The following is a 25,388-nucleotide window of genomic DNA, read 5'->3' on the forward strand; positions in this document are numbered from 1 at the left end:
GCTCCTGAAAAAACGGCCGTTTTAAAAACTTTTTTTTTGCATTGATACATGTCCCCTGGGGCAGGACCCTGTTCCCCAAACACTTTTTATGGCAATAACATGCATATACAGAGAGGACGGAAAGTATTCAATCCCCCTTAAATTTTTCACTCTTTGTTATATTGCAGCCATTTGCTAAAATCAATTAAGTTCATTTTTTTCCCATTTTTTTCCCTCATTAATGTACACACAGCACCCCATATTGACAAAAAAACACAGAATTCTTGACATTTTTGCAGATTTATGAAAGATTTATGCTCAGTATTTAGTAGAAGCACCCTTTTCATCTAATACAGCCATAAGTCTTTTTGGGAAAGATGCAATAAGTTTTTACACCTGTATTTGGGGATCCACTGCCATTCCTCCATGCAGATCCTCTCCAGTTCTGTCAGGTTGGATGGTAAACATTGGCGGACAGCCATTTTTAGGTCTCTCCAGAGATGCTCAATTGGGTTTAAGTCAGGGCTCTGGCTGGGCCATTCAAGAACAGTCACGGAGTTGTTGTGAAGCCACTCCTTCATTATTTTAGCTGTGTGCTTATGGTCATCGTCTTGTTGGAAGGTAAACCTTCGGCCCAGTCTGAGGTCCTGAGCACTCTGGAGAAGGTTTTCGTCCAGGATATCCCTGTACTTGGCCGCATTCATCTTTCCCTCAATTGCAACCAGTCGTCCTATCCCTGCAGCTGAAACACAGCCCCACAGTATGATGCTGCCACCACCATGCTTGGGACTGTGTTGGACAGGTGATGAGCAGTGCCTGGTTTTCTCCACACATACCACTTAGAATTAAGGTCAAAGAGTTCTAACTCATGAGACCAGAGAATCTTATTTCTCACCATCTTGGAGTCCTTCAGGTGTTTTTTTTAGCAAACTCCATGTGGGCTTTCATGTGTCTTGCACTGAGGAGAGGCTTCTGTCGGGCCACTCTGCCATAAAGCCCCAACTGGTGGAGGGCAGCAGTGATGGTTGACTTTCTACAACTTTCTCCCATCTCCCGACTGCATCTCTAGAGCTCAGCCACAGTGATTTTTGAGTTCTACTTTACCTCTCTCACCAAGGCTCTTCTCCCCCGATAGCTCAGTTTGGCCGGATGGCCAGCTCTAGGAAGGGTTCTGGTCCTCCCAAATGTCTTCAATTTAAGGATTATGGAGGCCACTGTGCTCTTAGGAACCTTAAGTGCAGCAGAAATTTTTTTGTAACCTTGGCCAGATCTGTGCCTTGCCCTAAATCTTTCTCTGAGCTCTTCAGGCAGTTCCTTTGACCTCATGATTCTCATTTGCTCTGACATGCACTGTGAGCTGTAAGGTCTTATATAGACAGGTGTGTGGCTTTCCTAATCAAGTCCAATCAGTATAATCAAACACAGCTGGACTCAAATGAAGGTGTAGAACCATCTCAAGGATGATCAGAAGAAATGGACAGCACCTCAGTTAAATATATGAGTGTCACAGCAACGGGTCTGAATACTTAGGACCATGTGATATTTTAGTTTTTCTTTTTTTGAAAAATCTGCAAAAATGTCAACAATTCTGTGTTTTTCTATCAATATGGATTGCTGTGTGTACATTAATGAGGAAAAAAATGAACTTAAATGATTTTAGCAAATGGCTGCAATATAACAAAAAGTGAAAAATTTAAGGGGGTCTGAATACTTTCCCTCCCCACTGTAAGCCTTCTAAAATGAACACTTTTGGTTTTTCATGTTCCTGTCCCATAGACTTTAATGGTGTCTGTGTGTTCGCACAAACTTTGTCTGTTTGGGGGTGTTCAGCTCATCCCTACTAGCTATGTAGATGAATTAAACACAGTGGTGTAGTGGGTAGCACTTTCACCTCGCAGTAAAGAGGTTCGCTGGTTTGAATCCTAACCACAACACCACCTGTCTGGATGTTTGCATGTTCTCCCTGTGCCTGCATGGGTTTTCTCCCACACTCCAAAGACTAAGTGTAAATTGACAGCGCTATATAAGTACATGAAATAATAATAATAAACTGAAGGTTCAGTTGGCTGAGTACCATGTCATGCAACTTTCTTAGAAGATATTACATTTTATTGTGTGGAATTACCATGGCAGAAGTTACAATTCCACTTTATTCCTCTTCAGGATCGGCAGTGACTCCTGTGGTCACCTTCACCCCAAACTGGAGGAAGATCTTCACAGAAGAGTCTATAACAATGACGTGTGATGTGGGGTCCTCTGGAGGAGAAGATCTGCCCTACGTCTGGTACAAAGATGGTAACTGGATAAGTGCAGAAAAAATCTATACCATTAGATCTACAAACACTTGGGATAGCGGGGACTACAGCTGCCAGGCCGGTACAAAAAGAAGTGACACAGCCAGACTGGACGTTGTTTTTGGTCAGTTCATTATTTCATATTTGGAAATATACCATTTACTATGTTTTCAGACACAATAAAAGAAAACTATTATCAAGCAGTACCCACATGTTTCTTCTTAGTGTAGCCAGCAGTTGACTTTATTAGGGGTTCTCATGTTATAGGAATTGTTTTACCTGCCAAAGGATTCATATTTTGTCTATGCAGGGCTCAGATTTGTACAGCTCTGTCACACAGTACAGCCCTGTCTGGCAGGACAGGAGACCTTATTTGTTTCTGCTGCAATTCAGTAACATCTACAGGTCTTGTCCCTCCCCCAGCCAATGACTGAGAAGCAGCAGACTGATGAGCTCATCTCTCTGTCACTCTGCTCTCTCCTCCTATCAGCAAGATCTTTTTTAGAACTGCAGATCTTTGTGCTGTTTTTCCCTCCCTCACTCAGAGCTTAGCTGTACAGGAACCGCAAGAGTCTGATACAAAGTCAAATTCAGATACTTATGCCGCATACACACGGTCGGACCTTCTAGAAAGCTAGGTCCGACGTACTTGCCGCCAGACTTCCCGCGGACTACCGCCGGACTTTCTGAACGGCTGGACTTGCCTACACACGGCCGGACTTTCCGGAATCCGGTCTTCCCGACGGACTTTCAGAATGAACGGACTTTCCCACACACGGACAAGTCCGTTCATTTTGAACGTGACTTGGGTACGACGGGACTAGAAAAGGAATTCAATCTCGCCGCTTTTTTTGGCGAGATTGAAACCTTGCGAGCCCCGTCACAGGCCCTTAGGTCTGGTATGGAACTTTAAGGGGAACCCCACGCCCCCTAAAACGTCACAGTCCCAGCATGCCCAGGGACTGTGACATCATATGGGGGCGGGGTCTCCGCCTATATAAGTCACAACGCAGCCCTCAGAGACCAGTCCAGCCGGAGAGAGCGTCGTGTCAAAATCTGGGGGAAGAGAAGAGAACACAAGAAGCCAAGAAGCCAAGAAGTCCGGACCTCCGCTGGCAATAGAGCTACCTGAAGACAGCGGAGGGGCCGGCCGAAGACCTGGGACACCGGGAGAAGAGGCCGGAGAGCGGAGAAGAACCAACCGGACGCCGGGAGAAGATGAACCAGAGGGACCCCCGAAGACGGAAGAAGACCCCCCCCCGGAGCTGTTTAATAAATTATTTTAAAAACCTGTGTTGTGTTTTATTATTGACACTTTTTACCTAGGTGAATGGGTAGGGGTACCATGTACCCCATACTCATTCACATAGGGTGGGGGGGCCGGGATCTGGGGGCCCTCTTATTATAGGGGGCTCCCGGATTTCGATAAGCCCCCCGCCCGCAGACCCCGACAACCAACGGCCAGGGTTGTCGGGAAGAGGCCCTTGTCCTCATCAACATGGGGACAAGGTGCTTTGTGGTGGGGGGGCCAAAGCACCCCCCCATGTTGAGGGCATGCGGCCTGGTACGGTTCAGGAGGGGGGGCGCTCGTTCGTCCCCACCCCCTTTCCTGACCGGCCGGGCTGCGTGCTCGGATCGGGGTCTGGTATGGATTTTGGGGGGACCGCCCGAAACGGTCCGTCGGAAGTCCGATGGAGACCACACACGGTCGGATTGTCCGCCGGACTTGGTCCGGCGGCGTCCGTCGGACTTTTGCAGGTGAAAAGTCCGACCGTGTGTACGCGGCATTACACTTTTTGCATTAATATGACTTTCACCGATCATCCATAACTTTATGACAACACTCCTAATACTGTTATTATTATTAATATACAGGATTTATATAGCGCCAACAGTTTGCGCAGAGCTTTACAATGTAGAGGGGGGACAGTACAATTACAATACAGTTCAATAGAGAAGGGACAGGAGGACCCTGCTCGTTGAGCTTACAATCTAAAGAGAGGGGGAGGTGGTACAAAAGGTAATAGCTGCGGGGGATGATCTGATGGAGGTGGCGTGGGTACACTTCTTAGGTGGGTGTGGGGTAGGCTTCCTTGAATAAGTGAGTTTTCAGGGATCTCCTAAAGGTGGACAGGGTAGGGCTGACCGGACATACTGGGGTAGGGAGTTCCAGAGGATGGGAGAGGTTCTGGAGAAGTCTTGGAGGTGAGCATGAGAGGAGGTAACAAGGGAGCTATAGAGCAGAAGGTCCTGGGAGGAGCGGAGAGGACAATTTGGACGATATCTGCAGATGAGGTTGATGATGTAGCTGGGGGCGATGTTGTGGATGGGGTGTATGGGGTGCATATGGTGGGGTAGGGGAAGCCAGTGAAAGGATTGGCAGAGAGGAACAGCGATCATGGATTGGTTAGTGAATTGTATTAGTCTAGCAGCAGCATTCATAATAGACTGAAGGGGGGATAGGATGTGTAAGGGTGGGCCAGTGAGAAGGTAGTTGCAGTAGTCCAGGCAGGAAATGACCAAGGAGTAAATAAGTTGTTTAGTTGTGTTATTAGTCAGGAAGGATTGAATAGATCCCCCTTTTGCCCAGAAACATCCCTGACCCATTGAGGCATGGAGTCCACTAAACCTCTAAAGGTACACTGGTTTCTAGTACCAAGCCATTAGTAGCAGATCCTGTAAGTTGGGAGGTGGGGCTTCCATGGTTCGGACTTGTTTTACCAGCGCATCCCACTGATTGAGATCTGAAGAAATTGGAGGCCAAGTCAACATCTTAAACTCATTGTTGTGTCCTTCAAACCATCCTTGAACCATTTTTGCAGTGTGGGGGGGGGGTGTATTAAACTGATGAAAGAGGCCACTGCCATCAGGGAATCCTGTTTCCATGAGGTGGTGTACTTGGTCACCCACAATGTTTAAGTAGGTGGTACGTGTCAAAGTACCCGAGGTTTCCCAGCAGGACATTTCCCAAAGCCTCACACTGCCTTCACCGGCTTGCCTTCTTACCGTGAATTAAGTTTAATTCGACCGAATTCTGAAAATTCGTAATTCAAATAAATGAAACAAATTAAACAAATTTAACTAAACTGTAAATAATGAATTGAAGCAAAACATTTTTTTTTTGTTCTGCACATGTCTATTATGCTTCTATATATGACAGATTTCCATGGTGAGTGGATGATAAGGAAGCAGGGGGTGCTTCTGTGTTCCTAGGAACCGCTTAAATCACCGGGAATCTCCAACATGTAACCAAAGGGGCGGGGACAGAGGTGACATCACTGTAGAAATATGGGCACTGGGCATATTTGTACATAACATTGTCCGAATCTGACCAAATATCACCACTATCCCCTCTTTTTCTCTTATATTGCTGGTGACAGCTCGGGGAGGAGTCATTCAACTAGAAGTACTGTCAGGATCTGATGTGTGCACCAGGACGTCAGTGTTTTTTTGGGGGGGGCAGCAGACACTTTTTGGGAATTTTTTTCAGAATTTTTATTTTTTGGGGGTATTTGAGGGTCCTTTTATTCTTTATTTTTAAAGGGGGCTACCACACTCTGATAAGCCCTTCACCCACAGACCCCCACAACCACCGACCAGGGTATTTGGTGGGAGTCGAGGAGCAGGCTCGCTTAAAAAAAAAAAAAAGTTTATTTTTGCTTTAAAATAAGAAAACGGGAGGGAAATGTTGGTGAATATGTCAGTGCTTTAAAAAAAAAAAGTCACTGCTCTTGCCCAAATGAAACTTTTAAAAATAGTATTTGTATTTGTACATGTTTCCTAGGCAATGCTCACCCCCATGATATTTTCTTACACTCCCTTACCATTTAGACTAAAAAACTGGCATTTTGTATTTGACAAATTTGACTCCTGTTGATCTCAATGGGGCTCAGCATCCAAACCTTGCTGAACCTTGCTGAATCTTGCTGAATCTTGCTGAATCTTGCTGAACCTTGCTAAACCTTGCAGAACCTTGCTAAACCTTGCAGAACCTTGCTGAATCCTGCTGAAACTTGCTGAAACTTGCTGAACCTTGCTGAATCCTGCTGAAACTTGCAGAACCTTAAGTAAATAGAAAAAATCCAAAGAGCCAAAGAAGTCTGGATACTAGTGCAAATAAAGTGATGCCAAATAAATCAGTAAACAGCTGCAGTGAATAAAAACTTTGTATGTGCAAAATAATACCAAAAAAGAAAATGAATGAACCGCGCTAAGTGCCACAAATATTAAATAAGTATCACATTAAAAGCTTTAAATTGAGAAAATTGCAAAAAAATCGCTAAAAAGTCCCATACAGATTATTTGTACCAAACATCAAGAAAACTTGAAACAGAAAAAGTCCCAAATAAAGTGCTCGTGCTCTACAAGGTGGATGTGAATCCGTGCTTGATAAGTGCTTGATAAGTGCTCACAGGACGGTGCCCCCACATAGATGTGAACTCACCCCTTAAAATGAATCAACTATTTCTAGTTTGGTCAATCACGCATGTGGGGCAGTCCCCGTGGGTCCTATATGGACTGGCGTGGTTTGGGATAGATGTTCCTCATATGAATGGATAAGACAGAGAAAACCTCATTCTTCTATGAACTAGCGTGGTTTGGGATAGATGTTCCTCATGTAAATAGACATGGCAAAAAAAAAAAAAACCTCATTGAGCAGCAACGCTTAAAAGATTTATTCCAGATAAAAAGACATAATAGTTAAACTCACATGTAAGGGTGCCTAAAAGCCTGGCACCCGGTGTGAACAGCAGGTAAGTTCCCAGGAAATCTGCCCATAAGGAGTAGTAAGCTGCCGCCGCAGTGTACTGGTCGATTTCCGGGACCGGAAGTGTGTCGATAACGCGATAACGTGGGCCAACCTCTACGCGTTTCAGCCATTCAAACGGCTGTCTTCAGGAAGTTGTGGTTCTGTCATTTTAGTTTAGAGCATAAATACCCTCACTTCCGGTCACATGTATGGTTCTATCCAATTAGGATTTTTTGGGGGTTTTTTTTACCTGCCATTTACTCAAGGGTGTTCACAATCTCTTTAATACCATATACAGTGAACTAAATATTTAAAATATCATTCCTAAACATGTCAGTATGATATAGATCAAGGAATTTAAGAAGATTTTGGAAATTATATAACAATTATAACTTTTTGATCCCTTGATCTATATCATACTGACATGGTTAGGAATGATATTTTAAATATTTAGTTACTTATCAAGCACGGATTCGCATCCACCTTTTAGAGCACGAGCACTTTATTTTGGACTTTTTCTGTTTAAAGTTTTTTGATGTTTGCTACAAATAATCTGTATGGGACTTTTTAGCGATTTTTTTGCAATTTGCTCAATTTAAAGTCGCATAACCTTCTAATGTGATACTTATTTAATACTTGTGGCACTTAGCTCGGTTCATTCATTTTCTTGCTGAACCTTGCTGCACTTTGCTGAATCTTGCTGAATCTTGCTTGAACTGAGCCCAGGGCAGAGTTCAGTTCATCACTACTTAGCTGTTGCAGAGCTACAGGCACTGCTGCTATCTGACACTTCCAGTCATGTTAGGTAGTACCCCTTGCAGCACTCTGGGGCGCCCCCTGCTGGCCAATACAACATGGAGCAACACCTGGGAGAGAAGATTGGACTCACTGCCTGTCAGACAGATAAGTATTGGACATCTTCTTTTACAGCCTTTTCTCCTAAATTGTTATCCTAATGATGGGATCACTTTAATTCAGACTAATTGATAAATTAACGATTTATGATAAGTCCTGGAGGTTACACACAGGAGGCATCTACTATACATCTATACTACAAATGGTTGTGGGAACAATTCTATGTCTGTCCTCCATCTTCTCATGTGATCTTCTCTGTGTTCCAGACCTGGTGATCCTGCAGGTTCCTCTCAATGTTCATGAAGGAGATGATCTGACTCTGAGATGTCACCATCGTTCTGACTACACGGGAAAATATACAAAATTCTACAAGGAAGATTCTGTCATTCAAAACTGGAGCGAAACATCTGAATTTCATGTAGGAATTGTAAACATGATAAACATCGGGAGATACAAATGTACAAAGGCAAAACCCTGGAAAACTTTGAATACTTATATAACTTACACAGATGAAGCTTTTATCTCCATACACAGTAAGTCATGGGATCGTTACATATCTACCCTTTGGATAGCTAAAAAAAATATTATACCCTTTTCAAATGCACATTTTAGGCCTGAATATTAGTTACACTCCCAAACATTATACATTTTCTGAAAGCAGAGACCCTGGAGAATAAAATGGTGGAATTTTTAATTTCATAATTTCACAGTAAAAATGTGTTCATTTTAGTGCACACAAACACAATATGTTATCCAATTTTTGGAAACATATAAAAGATGGGGTTATGTCAATCAAATAGATACCAAACATACAAAGCTATAAGCCCACACCTGTGATATGGTGAAAAATGTTGGTACCCAAAATTTTTACAGATCAAGAGTTTAGAATTAACCATGAAGGGTGACCCTAGAATCATTGCTGTCAGAACTATACAACTAAAGAATGGTTTTATTTGGATTTGTTATTTAAATAATTTTGTTTAGTTAAATTCATTTAATGTGTTTAATTCTTTTTCAGGTTTCATTTATTTTCGTTTATTCAAATTTGACTGAAATGCACAGTATCAAATCGAGATTCATATTCAAATTTATTGTATTTGAATTTTGCAAGACAGTTCAATTATTTCTATTTTATTCCATTCTATTATGTTCTATTCTATTATTTTTCTATTCTATTTTATTTTCTATTTTATTTTTATTTATTCTATTCATTTATTCTATCCTTTTCTGTTCTATTCTGGTTTATTTTATTCTTTTCATAATTCAAATTTCGGAAGACGGCTTTATTCTTTCTATCTTATTTCATTCTTTTCTAATCTATTCAATTTTTTTTTCTATTCTATTTGATTCGCACAACAGTCATTTTTTATTCACCCGACACGTGATTATGTTCTTATCCACTTGAAGACCAGGCTTTTTCTGGCACTTTTTGTTTACAAGTTTAAATATGTATTTTTTACTAGAGAATTACTTATAACCCCCAAACATTTCATATATATATATATATATATATATATATATATATATATATATATATATATATATATATATACTGTATATATATATTTTTTTTTTTTTAGCAGAGACCCTAGAGAATAAAATGGAGATTGTTGCAATTTTTTATGCCACACGGTATTTGTGCAGCGTTTTTTCAAATGCAATTTGTTTGGAAAAAATACACTTTAATGAATTAAAAAAAAACACATTTAATACCCCAATGTTTTTGTAAAATATGAAAGATGATGTTACACCGAGTAAATAGATACTGAATATGTCACGCAGTAAAATTGCGCACGCTCGTGGAATGGTGACAAACTACAGTACTTAAAAATCTCCTTAGACGCTTTAAAAATTTCTACAGGTTACTAGACATGTGCAATTCATATCGGTCAGAATACAAATTCTGAGGAATTTTTGTTTATTCTGGGATTTGGATATATCCGAATCTCTGAATGAAATAGTAACGAATAGTAACAAATTTAGTTGAAATCTGTTAAAATTTGAAGAAATAGCTGGTTGTTAAGCAGCAGGCCGGGAAGCCGGCCACCTGTGTCCTTAACAACCATGAGTCATTATCTGTCAGCGGGCTTCCCCACTGATAGATGAATGTGAAAGATAACGAATGCCGGAAATTGCCCGGCAATAAAAAAATGTTTAAATGAAATAAAAAGTAGCGCATAAATGGTGCCAAAAGTCTTCAATCAAAAAAAACAACTGAAAAAAAAAAAAAAACAACAAGGAGGATGCTGGAAGCGCCCGAAGCTTTTCGATCAATAGATCGTCTACTGGGGCATGCATTTTTGATTTTATACTCTGTGATCACATTTTATTGTTATCTGGCGTTTTTAGCAATAAAAATCCTATTTTTGCTCATCTACACTATGTGGAGCTTGTTTATTTTTTCTCCACATACTTACTGAGAGATTCAACCAGCCTTCACTCCAGCCTTTGTACGTGACACATTGTTCCCTCTGATCCGCACCTTGGCCATCCTTTGGGAGGACCCACCTGGCGACCCCAGGAGATCCGCGCAGAGTTTGACCCAGAAGGTTCGCAGAGCTGTGATGTCTGTTCACTGGCCCTGAGAGGCAACCCGCTCGAGTGACTCCCTGTCGCTGACAAGGGAGTCCATCATATCTGGTAAGAGTTTCTTACACACCACCTTTACCAAGTCGCATGTTGTTGAGAGATACAACTTGGGGATGATTGGTTGATTCACCTGCGTTTTAACTTCTGTCTCCCTGCATCCACGCATGGTTTTCAGTGGGACATTCCATGTCATTTGTTTCCCACTCACCAACAGGATTTTATTCACTTATACTGAGAGACTTACAAGTTTTTTCACTGTTATGTTTATTATTTGTGGACATTTGTTTTTTTCAGTTGTTTTTTTTTTTTTGATTGAAGACTTTTGGCACCATTTATGCGCTACTTTTTATTTCATTTTCACATGTTTCTTTGGTTGTTGTCACCTTGTAAGTAGCTGCTCCGCACCATATATTTTTTCAATTTAGCGCAGTGTACACTTTTATTATATTTGCAATAAAAAAATGTTTAACCACTTAAGCCCCGGACCATTTGGCTGGCCAAAGACCAGAGCACTTTTTGCAATTCGGCACTGCGTCACTTTAACTGACAATTGCGCAGTCGTGCAACGTGACTCCCAAACAAAATTGACTTCCTTTTTTTTACAAAAATAGAGCTTTCTTTTGGTGGTATTTGATCACCTCTGCGTTTTTTATTTTTTGCGCTATAAACAAAAATGCAACAATTTTGAAAAAAACGCATTATTTTTTACTTTTTGCTATAATAAATATTCCCAAAAAACATATAAAAAAAACTTTTTTTTTCCTCAGTTTAGGCTGATATGTATTCTTCTAAATATTTTTGAAAAAAAAAATCGCAATAAGTGTTTATTGATTGGTTTGCACAAAAGTTTTAGCATCTACAAAATAGGGGATAGTTTTATGGCATTTTTATTAATAATTTTTTTTTTACTAGTAATGGTGGCGATCAGAGATTTTTATTGTGACTGCGACATTATGGCAGACAGATCGGACACTTTTGGTGCTATTTTGGGACCATTCACATTTATATAGCGATTAGTGCGATTAAAAATGCATTGATTATTGTAAAAATGTCACTGGCAGTGAAGGTGTTAACCACTAGGTGGCGCTGTAAGGGTTAAGTGTGTCCTAGGGAGTGATTCTAACTGTGGGGGGAGGGGCTGTGTGTGACTAGACACTGATCGCTGCTCCCGATTACAGGGAGCTGTGACCAGTGTCAGTGTCATTAGGCAGAACGGGGAAATGCTTGTTTACATTAGCATTTCCCCGTTTTTCCTCTCCATGAGACAATCACGGGTATCCCCACGGACATCGAGTCCACGGGACCCGCGATCACACTCACGGAACGTGCCCACAGTCCGCCTCTTAAAGGGCAGTGTACAGGTACGTTAATCTGCCTGTACGTGCCATTCTGCCGCAGTATATCTGCGTGAGAGGGTCGGGAAGCGGTTAAAAAACGGCATGCCCCCCCCCAGGCCCTTTGGTTCTGGTATTAATTATAAGGGGAACCCTACACCAAAATTAAAAAAAAAAAACGAGGTCCCCTCCAAATCCCATACCAGACCCTTATCTGAGCACACAGCCTGGCGAGCCATGAAAGGAGGGGGGACAAATGAGTGCCCCCCCTCCTGAACCATACTAGGCCACATGCCTTTAACATTGGGGGTGGTTTGGGGTTGATAGCGACAAGGGCCTCTTCCCAGCAAATCTGGGTGGTGGTTATGGAGGTCTGCAGGCAGGGAGCTTATCAGAATCTGGAAGCCCCCCTTTAACAAGACACAAATAAACCTCAGGACAAAGGATAATTTTTTTAAATGAAAGCAGTATTAAACCCTTGTTTTTATTTCAAACTAAGTAACACGCATGCCTATACTTACTTACTCTGTGCAATGCTTTTGCACAGTGCAGCCCCAATCCTCTTCTTCTGGGGTCTCCCACCTGTGCTCCAGGCCCCTCTTCTTTGATGGGTGCCCCCACAAAAAGCCACTTTCCCTGGGGGCATCCGTACATGCTTGCTCTTGAGTACCACTGCTGCATCCATTGACACAGACAGATTGACTCGGACCTGCTCCCATGTCACAGCTTTTGATTGACAGGAGCTCCCACTGCTATCAATCAGTCCAATTAGGAGGGGGATGCTGCGCTCATGCACATCTCTGGATTGGGTTGGGATCAGGTAGGAAAAAGGGGGGGGGGGGGCTGGGGGGTGTTGCAGCACAGAAGAGTTCCCCTCTACATCAGACTCCACAGAGTTTTCCTTTACATAAGACTCCACAGAGTTCTCCTTTACATCAGAGTCCACAGAGTTTACCCTTACATCAGGGTCCTCAGAGTTCCCCTCTACATCAGACTCCCCAGAGTTCTCCTACAGATCAGAATCCACAGAGTTCCCCTTCACATCACAGTCCACAGAGTCCCCACTTACATCAGACTCCACAGAGTTTTCCCTTACACCAGAGTCCACAAAGTTATCTTTCTTTACATCATAGTCCTCAGGGTTCAGTGTAAGAGGGAACTCGGCAGATTCTGATGTAAAAGGGAACATTTTGAACCCTGATGTAAAGGATAACTCTGATGTAACAGGGTCTCTGATCACCAAACCCCCCCCCTCTCAACCTTACACAAGAGTCCATAGAGTTCCCCCTTACATCAGTGCAAGGGGGAATTCTGCAGACTCGGATGTAAAAGGGGAATGCTGTGGACCATGATGTAAGGGGGGATGCTGTGGACTCTGGTGAAAAGGGGAACTCTGAGGGTCACCAGTGCCCCCCTTACATCAGAGTCCGCAGAATTCCCCCTTACATGATGGTCCACAGCATTCCCCCTTTACATCAAAGTTTCTTATTACATCCAGGTCCGCAGAATTCCCCCTTGCACTGTAAGGGGGAATCCTGCAGACTCTAAAATAAAGGGGAACTCTGAGGACACTGATATAAGGGGGAACACAGCAAACTCTGAATGTGGGGGTGGGGGGCTCTTGTGACTACCTACCACCTTCTGTATAGTGAATACACTAAGGTAAGGGAGAGTTATTGATATAAGGGGGACCTTTATATCAGTGTCCTCCCTTACCTTAGTATATTCACTACCCCATTACATCAGTGACTCCCTCCCCACAGACTGTGTGGCCTGGCTGGAGCTGTCACACTGACCTCCTCCATAATAGATTGGCCTTGGGTGCAGGGAGGGCACTGAGGACAGGATCAGTCAGCCTTGCTTGCCTTTGATCCTCTTCTCCTCGTGGGTCAGCACTTCCACTCCCCCTCTTTGCGTTCTCAGACTCTAATATTGGAAAAGGCACCAAGTGCCATGATGTCACCATGCACCCCCCCCCCCCCCCCCCGCCAAGGGCCAAGTACTATTTACCTGTCTTCAGAACTGCACAGTGTTAAAGATGACTGCAGCCATCTTTTTTTACGGGCACGTGGTGCCCGTTTCCAGACATTTACGGACAGGTAAAAAACAGCTGATTTTTACAAACTGTCCATAAATTTATGGGCGGATGGCAAACCTGGTTGCTACAGATGTAGCATTTACGCCCATGGCAGTGATGAGGTTAAAAAAAGGAAACCTCCAAGTACAAAATACTAAACCTGCAGAATTTTGTTCAGGTGTGATGTGAATTTTGCACTCAGTAATGATCAATACAGAAGATACATTACTATTACTGTTTGTGTATGTGATTATTTTTTTAGATCTATTTAAAATTCCAGAGATAAAAGTGACCCCGTATCCAGTGGTAGAAGGTGATGAGATGACCCTGACATGTGACACTAGTCTCAGCCCGCTCAGACCGAGGACACAACTGAAATTTGCTTTTCACAAAGATGAACGGAATGTTCGAGAATTCACTTCATATAATCAATATGGAGTTCAGTCCGCTCAGATGAAGGACTCTGGGAAATATTCCTGTGAAGTGACAACGGCAGCCAACAGTGTAAAGAAGAGGAGTCCGGAGATATTGGTGAAGATAAAAGGTGAGTCAATTACAGGACCATCCAAATGAATGAGTAACATTTTATAAACCCAAAAGAGAAGACTCAGATTTGTGATAATCAGCCTTTACAGTAACAATGAATTCATGAGAAATATCCAAACATTCTTAGTAATGATTCCAAACCTCAACTGTAATGCCCTATACACACGGTCGGATTTTCCAATGGAAAATGTGTGATAGGACCTTGTTGTTGGAAATTCCGTCCGTGTGTAGGCTCCATCACACATTTTCCATCGGATTTTCCGACACACAATGTTTGAGAGCAGGCTATAAAATTTGCTGACAACAAAATCCATTGTCGGAATTTCCGATCGTGTGTACACAAATCCGACACACAAAGTGCCACGCATGCTCAGAATAAATAAAGAGATGAAAGCTATTGGCTACTGCCCCATTTATAGTCCCGACGTACGTGTTTTACGTCACCGCGTTCAGAATGATCGGATTTTCTGACAACTATGTGTGACCGTGTGTATGCAAGACAAGTTTGAGCCAACATCCGTCGGAAAAAATCCTAGGATTTTGATGTCGGAATGTCCGATCAATGTCCGACCGTGTGTACGGGGCATAATAGTCCATGAAAAACAAACATTGTGGACAAACCTCTTGGCATGTAGCACCCCCTGGAGGCAGTTCAGGACCCCCAAGTAGCTCAGTGGGCTGACTTTTAACTTCAGGGTTGAATCACTGACTTGTAGGGTTGAAGAAAGTGGGAGCCAAACCCTTTAAGACAGTTCAACAGAGTTTATTATATAACCAACTAAACTCAGAGACAGAGGGATTAGGGCACAGGTTACACAAAGAACGAAAAGTGCAGACTCCAAATTTCTACTCAGTCAATACAGAAAAAGGAATGAGATTGGAGCTCTGTACTCTTCAGACTGTAGAGCAGCTTCAATTCAGTACAATGACCCCTTGGATGAGCCACCAGCACTTCCTGCAATGTCCACTAGTAGAAGCTTCTCCCCAGCTTCCCTTCACTAGTCACTTCACAAATGCGTGCAAAAACCCGGGGGCGGGGACTTAAAAAGACTCTGCAGGACCCCAAGATGGCCACCAGGGTCCCCTCTAGATGACATATTGTAACTGTCTAGTGGTTTACTAAATAATAGTCAATGCAGAAAAAATGAACTTTAAATGAGATTGGAGCTGTGTACTATTCAGACTGTAGAGCGGCTTCAGTTCAGCACAGTGACCTTGGATGAGCCACCAGAACTTTCAGTCCACCAGTAGAAGCTTCTCCCCAGCTTCCCTTTACTAGAAACTTAAAAAATGTGCACAAAAACCCGGAGGCAGGGCAAGACTGTGCATGACCCAAAATGGCCACCAGGGACACCTAGATCCAGCATAGCCAACCAGAACGCTGCTATAGGGAATAATAGAGAAACCCAGTTTCCATTGACTTCCTCCTCCAGCTGCATTGCTGTTCCAGATCAATGCCACCTGCAGTGGAGAAAATAGACTGCACCTGCCTACACACCACTAGCAATAGAATGCAATAAGATGAAAAACCGTAGCCTCCCTGGCGGTTTTCCCGAGTGTGGCTCAGGGTTAAAATTCAGTCCCCTTAGTGGTAACCTCGAGCCACACTCGGGATTACAGTGCAGGATCCTGGTGCGGCGTTACTTACCTTGTCCCCAGGATCCTGCGATGTCCCCCCACTGTGTCTGCGGGCTCTGTCTCCTCCGAAGCCTCTCCCTGCCAGGCTCCGTTCCCTGCGAGCGTCACAACGCACGGGGGCGGAGCCTGGCGGCAAATTCAAAAAATACATACAGTACTGTATGAAATTATTTCACATCCCTTTTGTCCCCAGTGCTTTGTCCTATGCCCTGCATGCAGTTTTATATTATATATACTGTTCTTTCTGCCAGGAAACTGGAGATTGTCCATAGCAACCAAAAAGTGTCCCTTTACGTCAAAAGTGGCTTTAGACCAGCTAGAAAACAGCGATAGTAAATTAGAACACTTGCAGAATTGAGCATTAGTGAGTCGTGGGGAAATTTATTTTATTATTATTATTATTATTATATATATTTTTTTAATTATTTATTTTTATTTATTATATTATAATTTATGTTTTTGTGTTTCAAACTTTATTATACCCGGGATATCTACTAGACTCTTGTTTGGACAGATTTAAGTGTGTTATTGTTAAGAATTACAGGCCTACAATATAAAACGCCAAATTTCCATGCAAAATAATTGTATCACTTTCAGCACCTAAAATCCGAAATAATCATACCGCCAGGGAGGTTAAGGCTTTAGAACCACTTTAACCTCCCTGGCGGTATGATTATTTCGGATTATAGGTGCTGAAAGCGGTACAATTATTTTGCATGGAAATTTGGCGTTTTATATTGTAGGTCTGTAATTCTTAACAATAACACACTTAAATCTGTCCACCAAGGGTCTAGTAGATATCCCGGGTATGATGAAGTTTGAAACACAAAATCATAAATTATAATATAATAGATAAATATAATAATTAAAAAAAAATAATATATTGATAATAAAATAAATTTCCCCATGATTCACTATCACTCAATTCTGCAAGTGTTCTAATTTACTATCGCTGTTTTCTAGATGGTCTAAAGCCACTTTTGATGTAAAGGGACACTTTTTGGTTGCTATGGACAATCTCAAGTTTCCAGGCAAAAAGAACAGTATATATAATATAAAACTGCATGCAGGGCATTGGACAAACCACTGGGGACAAAAGGGATGTGAAATGATTTCATACAGTACTGTAATGTGTAACATTACAGTACTGTATGTGTTATGATTTTTATATTCTTTTGAATTTGCCGCCAGGCTCCGCCCCCGTGCGTCGCAACGCTCGCAGGGAACGGAGCCTGGCACAGAGAGGCTTCAGAGGAGGACAGAGCCCGCAGACATCGCAGGATCCTGGGGACAAGGTAAGTATACCGCACCAGGATCCTGCAATGTAATCCCGAGTGTGGCTCGGGGTTACCGCTAATGGTGCTGAAATTTAATCCCAAGCCACACTCGGGATTACCGTCAGGGAGGTTAAACATTTCTATTAGATATGTTTTCAAGTACACAAAAAAGCTGACTGGCTGCGCCTACCTAGAAGAACTTCGTTAAAAACAGCAACTATTGGGACAATGAACATCTTGGTCAGGACTATGCAATCTACAACAAAATGTATAGAGTTCAGGGGTCAGGAGTAAGTAACATGCAAAACAACATATAGAGTGCAGCAGTCAGGATGAACCCTGTGGTCACATCAAAGTCCCCAGTATTTCCCTATACATCAGGGTTCTAAGAGTTTCTCCTTATATCCGAGTTCCCCTTTAAATCAGACTCCACAGACTTCCTCCTTAAATCAGAGTCCACAGAGTTCTTTTTTGTTCCACAGAGTTACCCCTTACATCAGACTCCACAGAGTTCTCCTTTACATCAGACTCCACAGAGTTCTCCTTTACATCAGACTCCACAGAGTTCTCCTTTACATCAGACTCCACAGAGCCCCCCCTTACATCAGAGTCCACAAAGTTTCCTTTTACACCGCAGTTCACAGAGTTCTCCCTTACATCAGACTCCACAGAGTTCACCCTTACATCAGAGTCCACAAAGTTCCCCTCCTTTACATCAGAGTTTGCAGAGTTCAGTGTAAGGGGGAACTCTGCAGATCCTGATGTAAAGGGGGAACACTGTGGACCCTGATTTAAGGAATGACTGATGCAATGGGGTCTCTGATCACCAAACCCCCCCCCCCCTTACACAAGAGTCTACGGAGTTTCTCCTTACATCAGTGCAAGGGGGAATTCTGCAGACCCGGATGTAAAGGGGAACTCTGATGTAAAGAGGAATGCTGCAGACCATGATGTAAGGGGGAATGCTGTGGACTCTGCTGTAAAGGGCAACTCTGGTTTAACAAATTTTTTAAACCAAGGGGGCTCTGCAGAGCATCCCCATAAGTGATATTAATGTACCGAGACATGGCTTTTATCTTATTTCTATAGTCTTGAGCTGAGCAGACCCAATAAAATACATGTGTGGCCTCTCTTCTATCTCCTCTTTCTCCTATAGGTAATGAATGACTGCAAAGAAATACACTATGTACAGAAGATTGGTGGGACATGGGGTGTGTGTGGGTGAGGGGGGGGATGCAAAGGCAAGAAGTAAACCTAGGTACCTTTGGCCCTGTCATATGGAAGAGAGGGGGAGGGGGAAGGGAAATTAGATAAAGGAAAAAGCTCTATACCTGGCCCCAAGGAGTTGGTGGGTGTACGGACGTGCTGCGGAGTTTGTGTGACCCCCCTAGATTGGGGGTCGGTATACACATATGGAGTCTTCATCTAAAGACACAATATAGGCAAAAAACTATTACAGTTGGTCAATCAGGCAGAGTAGTACACTGTGGCAATGTCATTATACAAGGTACCTGGGTTGCTCATGTTTTTTATATATATATTGGTGAGTCTGGGTATGCACAATAGGCTCTGTTTTGTATTATAATCTTTGAAAATAAATAAAGATTAAATTAAGGGGGAACTCTGAGGGTCACCAGTGCCCCCCTTACATCAGAGTCCGCTGAATTTTCCTTTCCATCATGGCCCACAGTGCTTCCCCTTTACATTAGGGTTCCTCTTTACATCCAGGTCAGCAGAGTCCTCCCTTGCACCGTAAGGGGGAATCCTGCAGACTGATATAAATGGGAACTCTGAGGACACTGATTTAAGGAGGAACACTGCAAACTCTGAATGTGGGGGGGGACTCAGTTCCACCACCTCTGGCTCAGTCCCTCTGCTCCCTGCTCACCTCTATCACTTGTAAACACAGAAGTCTGGCTTTTGTGTTTACAAGCGACAGCTTGTCTCCCAACAGCTCCCTCAGATCTGATCTCCTGGGCGGCTTACATTGAGTGCAGAATGGGGATAAGGGAAATGCAGGGGCCCGGAGTGCAGTGCAGATCCCGACACCCCCACAGGAGGATCTACCTGCAAATGATAGAGGTAGAACCCCCTACAATATGCGGGGAGGTACTAGAGCCAGCTGGGTGCTTCAGCTTAATACAACAACAAAATGGTGGAGCATTAAAGGAGAGAGGGAGAAGGTGGGGACAGTGGAGGGGGGTTACATGAAGAGGTCAGAGCTGAAGAGGGGTGAAAGTGAGATGTGGATAGGGGATGCAGAGGTAAAAACCTATGGAAGAAGTCTGAACTCTGCACTCTGTGTGTAGTGCACCAATGAACTTTGCACTCTGTGTGCAGCACACCCCTGAACTCTGCACTATGTACGTAGCGCTCCCCTAAAATCTGCATGTAGCGCTCCCTGTACTCTGCCTTCTGTAACCCCCCCGCCTGAACTCTACACTCTGTACGTAATGCACTCCTGGTATTTAATGCCCCTCTAAGTCCCTTCCACTGTTATGCCCCGTACACACACGATGCGCTCCGTCGGACATTTTCCATTAGATTTTCCGACACACAAAGTTTGAGAGCAGGCTATAAAATTTTCCAACAACCAAATCCGATCGCGTCAATTCCGACCGTGTGTGGCCTGTTCCGACGCACAAAGTGCCACGCATGCTCAGAAGAAATTCCTAGACGGAACAGCTCGGTCGGGTAAAATTAGCGTTCGGAATGGATACAGCACTTTCGTCACGCTGCAATGTCAAAAACAGTTTAATACAGCGCACTCTCTTCTTCTTTATAATGTGAGAAGAATTAAGTAGTTTTGCTGCTCATATTCACACAGACTTCTCACAAACTTCTTTCTTTATTATTTATCGGGACTCCCTCAATATATTTGGATTTGTCACATCAGACAAAATTAATTTTGGGTTTTTTTTTTTTTTTTTAAAGGCTGTATTTTTTTTTATTTTTAGGTTTGTCTTTTTTTCAAGGCTGATCTTTGTTCTATTATATTTTTAGTTTTACTCCATAATATTTTTGTGTGTGTTTTGTGTGTCAAGTTTCCACAACACCATTGATATCTTATATTATTTGATCTCAAGGAGATTGTTTGGTGTTGGTGTCCCTTGTTAATTTCACATTGTACTTTAGAAATGTACACATAGGAGAGTATAATTGAAACAAAAAAATCCTTTATTAAGGGCTTAGAACCAAACAAAGAGGGAGGCAACACTGGAGAAACAGCTGAAATTAGCGAAGCCTTGGACCCCCAGGGCAGACATCAATTCTTTAACATCAAAATTGGTGGCCTGAGGAGTCCTTATCTAAGGGAAAGCAGTCTGGTCCAGAAGTCCCAGAGATCATGAAAGCAGCAGATGACATCTGTGTCCCCAGGCTGTGGTATTACAAGAGGCTGCATCTTTTGCCAGACCAGACTGGACCCAGGGTCATCACTTTCTGGTCTTCTTTCCACGCTTCCTTCCTGGCTGTGGCTCAGTTGTTGGAGATGTGGCAGGAGGAGGAGTAGGACCTGGAGGAGGAGGAGGACTAGTAGGACCTGGAGGAGGAGGAGGAGGAGGAGGAGTAGTAGGACCTGGAAGAGGAGGAGGACCATGTGTGAGGTCACAAATGTGGGTAGCAGATGTTATTTCGCCCCTCAACCCCTTATTGAGAGCTTCCAACATTAAGGACCCACATATGAGTTGTTGGCCCTCCTCCATCTGCCTCATTTTGCAGGCAGTTAAGCAAGCAAAGTCCTCCTCCCCAGTGTGTGGGCTTCTCAGGGCCTCTGTAGCCTTCCAAAAGAGGCCTATGGCAGCCTCCTCCAGGGTACTCCTCTTCTTGCCACTTTGTTTTTGCGGGTGTAGGGGAGGGACCTGCATATCAGGCAGCCTGCTTGGCCCGGCCACCTCCTGGCTGAATCTTATCTGTGTATGAAAAAGGGACAAGGTTTTATTTTTTTCATCATTAATCACAATCAGAAATTAGTACTCCAAACTAACATCTAGTTAACATCATTGATTGGACAAGCAGAAATATTTAGAAGAATGCTATACCTGGCTCAAGCTGGGCTCCTCCACATGTTGCTGCTTGGAAGGCCCAGGTTGGGCGTCAGAAGCATCAGCTGGGGTGGAAGGAAGCGTGGAAGGAAGACTGGAGAGTGATGACCTGGGTTCAGTCTGGCCTGCCAGAAAATGCAGCCTGTCATAGTACCACAGCCTGGGGAGATAGATGTCATCTGCTGCTCCGGATTTCTGGGAATCCTGGACCTTCTTGTGCTCCCTTAGATATGTGCTCCTCGGGCCACCAATTAGGATCTTCAAATAGGTGATGTCTGCCGTGGGGATCACTGTCTTCACAAATTCCAGCAATTGATCCAGTGCTGCCTTCCTCTTTGTTTGTTTCTTATAATGTGTGTGGTTTATCTGCCACAGACAAGGCAGCTCCCTGAACACGTCAATGAAGATTGCCATAAAATCTTTCAAGATATCCATTTTCACTGCAAGACACAACACAAACCCTAATGTCAGGCAAAACTCTCCTAATTTGGTACAATATAGGCCTCAATCTAGAAGCAGTATAGGCCCAAGTTTGTCTCTTACCTTCGTTATCACGATCGGCGCCTCTGCTCACAGATCGTACGTACTATGCACGCGTGTTACGCTTTATACACACTGCGCATGCGTGTAACTCCGCCCGCCCCTGACGTTCTTTCTAGTCTATTCCCCGCCCCTTTTCGTTCGGCGCAGTGGGGGAAGAGCACATGGCGGAGACACAGCAGGTGCGTGCTAATTATAGCAACGAGGAGGAGGGGGAGGAAAGCCCGGAGCCGGAAATGTCTGGATCCAGAAGGAGAAGATTTAAGGCCTCAAATATGTCCTTTGGGGAGATGTTGTAGATGGTCGACATCCTGAGGAAGGCCGACTATGACGGGAAGTATGGACCTCACCCCAACCCCAATGTCCGAAAGGCCAAGATCACGGTGAAAGTGGTCAAGAGTCTGCACCAAAATTTCGGGGTACGACGATCGAAAGATCAGCTCAGGAAGCGGTGGTCGGACCTAAAATTAAGTACAGAAAGATCCGGAGAGTGCTGCAAAAAAGTAAGTAGTTGTGCTGTGTTCCTATTCTTTTTGTGTTTATTACGTTCATGCTGCTCCATGTGCTTTTAGGAACTGTTGTACAGTTTAAAATGGCAACTTTAATGTTCATGGGCACATTATTCGTTCGTATCAAACATTTATCTTCGGCCTATAAAACACCATTGTTTTTGCCATATGCATTGGACCACATTTTTTAGGGCCTGCTTGTATGAAACTAATTTGGTTGTTTAGATGTGTTTGTTACTAGAATGAATAGAAAACTCGATTCTATGTAAGGAGAGGACACTCAGCAGCAGTTTTCACATCTGGACGCTGTAGCACTAGTGTGGGACCCAAGAACACCCTTTTTATTAGGGTTCCCACACAGGTGCTCCAGTGTATACTATAGGGGTGTCTCCATCTGTGTAGCTTGTACAAGACAGGTAAAGTATTGAAGCTTGACAAAGGACACTCAAAATTCTACATCTTGGAACTCTGCCAAAATAGACAATTGTACCCCACTTCTAAGCAATGTTTCATATTTCTAGTTCTGCCACCAAATATCTGTGTGCTAAGTATACCTTATACCTTTTTTTTCACATAGGGGAGAAAAGACTCAGAGGACACCCCTCATCCGAGGAGACCAGAGACCCCCCACCTCTGGAAGAAGGGGAAATACCCCAAACACAAGAAGAGCAGGAGGAGGAGGAAGACGTGGTGGAAATTGTCACCACAACAGGTGAGTGTCTGCAACCACAGGCTCAGGTAAGAGATGGATGCCGACATATTTATAACACCTGTTTTTTTTTTTGGGTTCCTCTCTTTTTAGGTGATCGTGGATCCAGATCCTTTCACCTCGGAAAGTGCACAGATCCTGATTGGGGAGATCATGGGGTGTAATGTTGCATTGGAAAATATCAAGAAAAACATTAATGATGTTATTCAAAAAAATAATAACATCATTGATATTTTGGGGAGAGTTTAAAACCCCTACAAAGCCCTTTCTTTTATGGTGTACTACACTTTTAAAATTGTTTTGCAAATTGTAGAAAAGCCAAATTTTGAAGATGCACACAGTGTGTCAACATGTGCTATCTGCCATCCCGAGAAATCAATGGACGCGTTTTGGGGGTGCAACCCCTTCCTCAATAATAAAGTAGCTGAGAGGAAGGGGTTGCTCCCCCAAAACACGTTCCTTGATCCACCGTGATGGCAGCTAGCACATGTTGACATTCGTAAATTGGTATGCATCTTCAAAATTTGGCTTTTCCTGGAGTGACTCTACCCCATATGAACGCAAGATCAAACACAGTTCCTAAATACTCATGTCTGATATTGCCTTCAAGTTCTACCAAATGTGACCTTTGTAAATTCAAGATTTGTGTCATTCTTGTTGGTTTTAAACATGCCAGTTTTATGTTAAAACAACATTTCTACTTTTTCTAATGCCACCCCAAAAATTGTTATACAACAAACATGTTGGTTTGTTTTAAAAACCTTGTCAAAATGCACATGTGATTGTGCAGGTATTAAAAAGATTGTTATTAATCAAGAATGTGTGGATAATTGTCTCAACGCTACAACACTTTTGTGGTGCTCTAATTGCTGTTTTCTGTGACAATGGGTGTTATTTCATAAGGGCAAATCCACTTTGCACTACAAGTGTAGTTTCAAGTGCACTTGTAGTGCAAAGTGTCTTTGCCTTTAGTAAATAACACCCAACAGTGCTTTGTAAGGTTACACAATCACGCCATTTTCACCACTCACCACATTTCTGACAGGGTCAGCTAAACAAAACACAAGCAGTAAATGTCACCAAAGATTTGCAGATTTCTTTTTTATTTGATAAAGGTTTCACACGTTGTCTGGCATATTGATGGCCCCCCTACCCGCAAAGAACTCAAGGTATCTTAGCCGGACATCACGGGCACTCAGGGAGGGCAAGCCAGGACGGCCACTTTCAAGCGCCGTCAGGGTTGTTTCATTTATCATTCCGGCCTCAGGCCCAACTGAGCCAGCATAGTTGGCAGAATGTTACCGTAAAAAGTTATGTAGAACACAGCATGCCAGGATAATATGATTCAGTTTATACCCTGCCATATGTATGGGTGTCAGAAATAGGCAGAACCGGCTGGCCATGATTCCAAATGTGTTCTCCACCACTCTTCTGGCTCTGGCCAGCCGGTAATTAAAAACCCTCTGGTCCGGGGTGAGGGTCCTCATCGGGAATGGCCGCATAAGATGGTCCCCCAGCGCAAATGCTTCATCTGCAACGAAGATGAATAGGAGTCCTTCCACATTCTCTTCTGGAGGTGGCAAGTCCAAACTGCCTTTCTGGAGATGCCTGTAAAACTCCGTCTGGGCGATGACTCCACCATCGGACATCCGGCCATTCTTCACCACTTCCACATACAGGAACTCGTAATTAGCCGACACCACCGCCAACATCACAATACTATTGAGCCCCTTGTAATTATAATAGTATGAACCCGAGTTGGGTGGTGGGGCGATGTGGACGTGTTTCCCATCAATTGCCCCTCCGCAGTTAGGAAATTCCCACCGCTGGACAAAGTGGGAGGCCACAGTCTGCCATTCCTGTGGCGTGGAAGGAAACTGTTGAGTAAAAGAAAAAAAAATTAGTCTTTTTGCACATTAAAACATGGAAAGCAGATTATACACAAACATTCTTGGCCAACATCAAGATAACATTTATTAATGGGGAATTTTTAAAGACCAAAGTATAAGGTACACCTATCATATTCCCCCTCCCCCCCCCTCATGGGCCATTTCTAACATTATAGGGGGGGACTCTTGGACAGGTAACCCTCTCCACTTCATTGAGAGATGAATGCCTAAATAGTGGGTATTACTTTGAACAACCCCTCCTTAGTTAAACTATTGGCAGCCCACTGGACAGGTAAGTGTCATAATACAAAGATATAAATACACACTGTACACATTTGAGCACATTTGGAAATTCTGCT

General features: G+C 43.3%; 1 protein-coding gene across 1 annotated transcript in view; it reads left to right on the forward strand.

Annotated features, from left to right (window-relative positions):
* Positions 1 to 2,147: 2,147 nt before the first annotated feature.
* Positions 2,148 to 25,388, forward strand: part of LOC141117283 (Fc receptor-like protein 5) — a 61,728-nt gene continuing 38,487 nt past the window's right edge. The window contains exons 1-3 of the mRNA XM_073610052.1: positions 2,148 to 2,397; positions 8,145 to 8,411; positions 14,141 to 14,422. Of these exons, the coding sequence (XP_073466153.1) occupies positions 2,214 to 2,397; positions 8,145 to 8,411; positions 14,141 to 14,422 (733 nt within the window). The 5' untranslated portion in view covers positions 2,148 to 2,213. The remainder of the gene's footprint in view (positions 2,398 to 8,144; positions 8,412 to 14,140; positions 14,423 to 25,388) is intronic.

This window comes from Aquarana catesbeiana, linkage group LG13, assembly GCF_042186555.1.
Source record: "Aquarana catesbeiana isolate 2022-GZ linkage group LG13, ASM4218655v1, whole genome shotgun sequence".
Taxonomy (NCBI): Eukaryota; Metazoa; Chordata; class Amphibia; order Anura; family Ranidae; genus Aquarana; species Aquarana catesbeiana.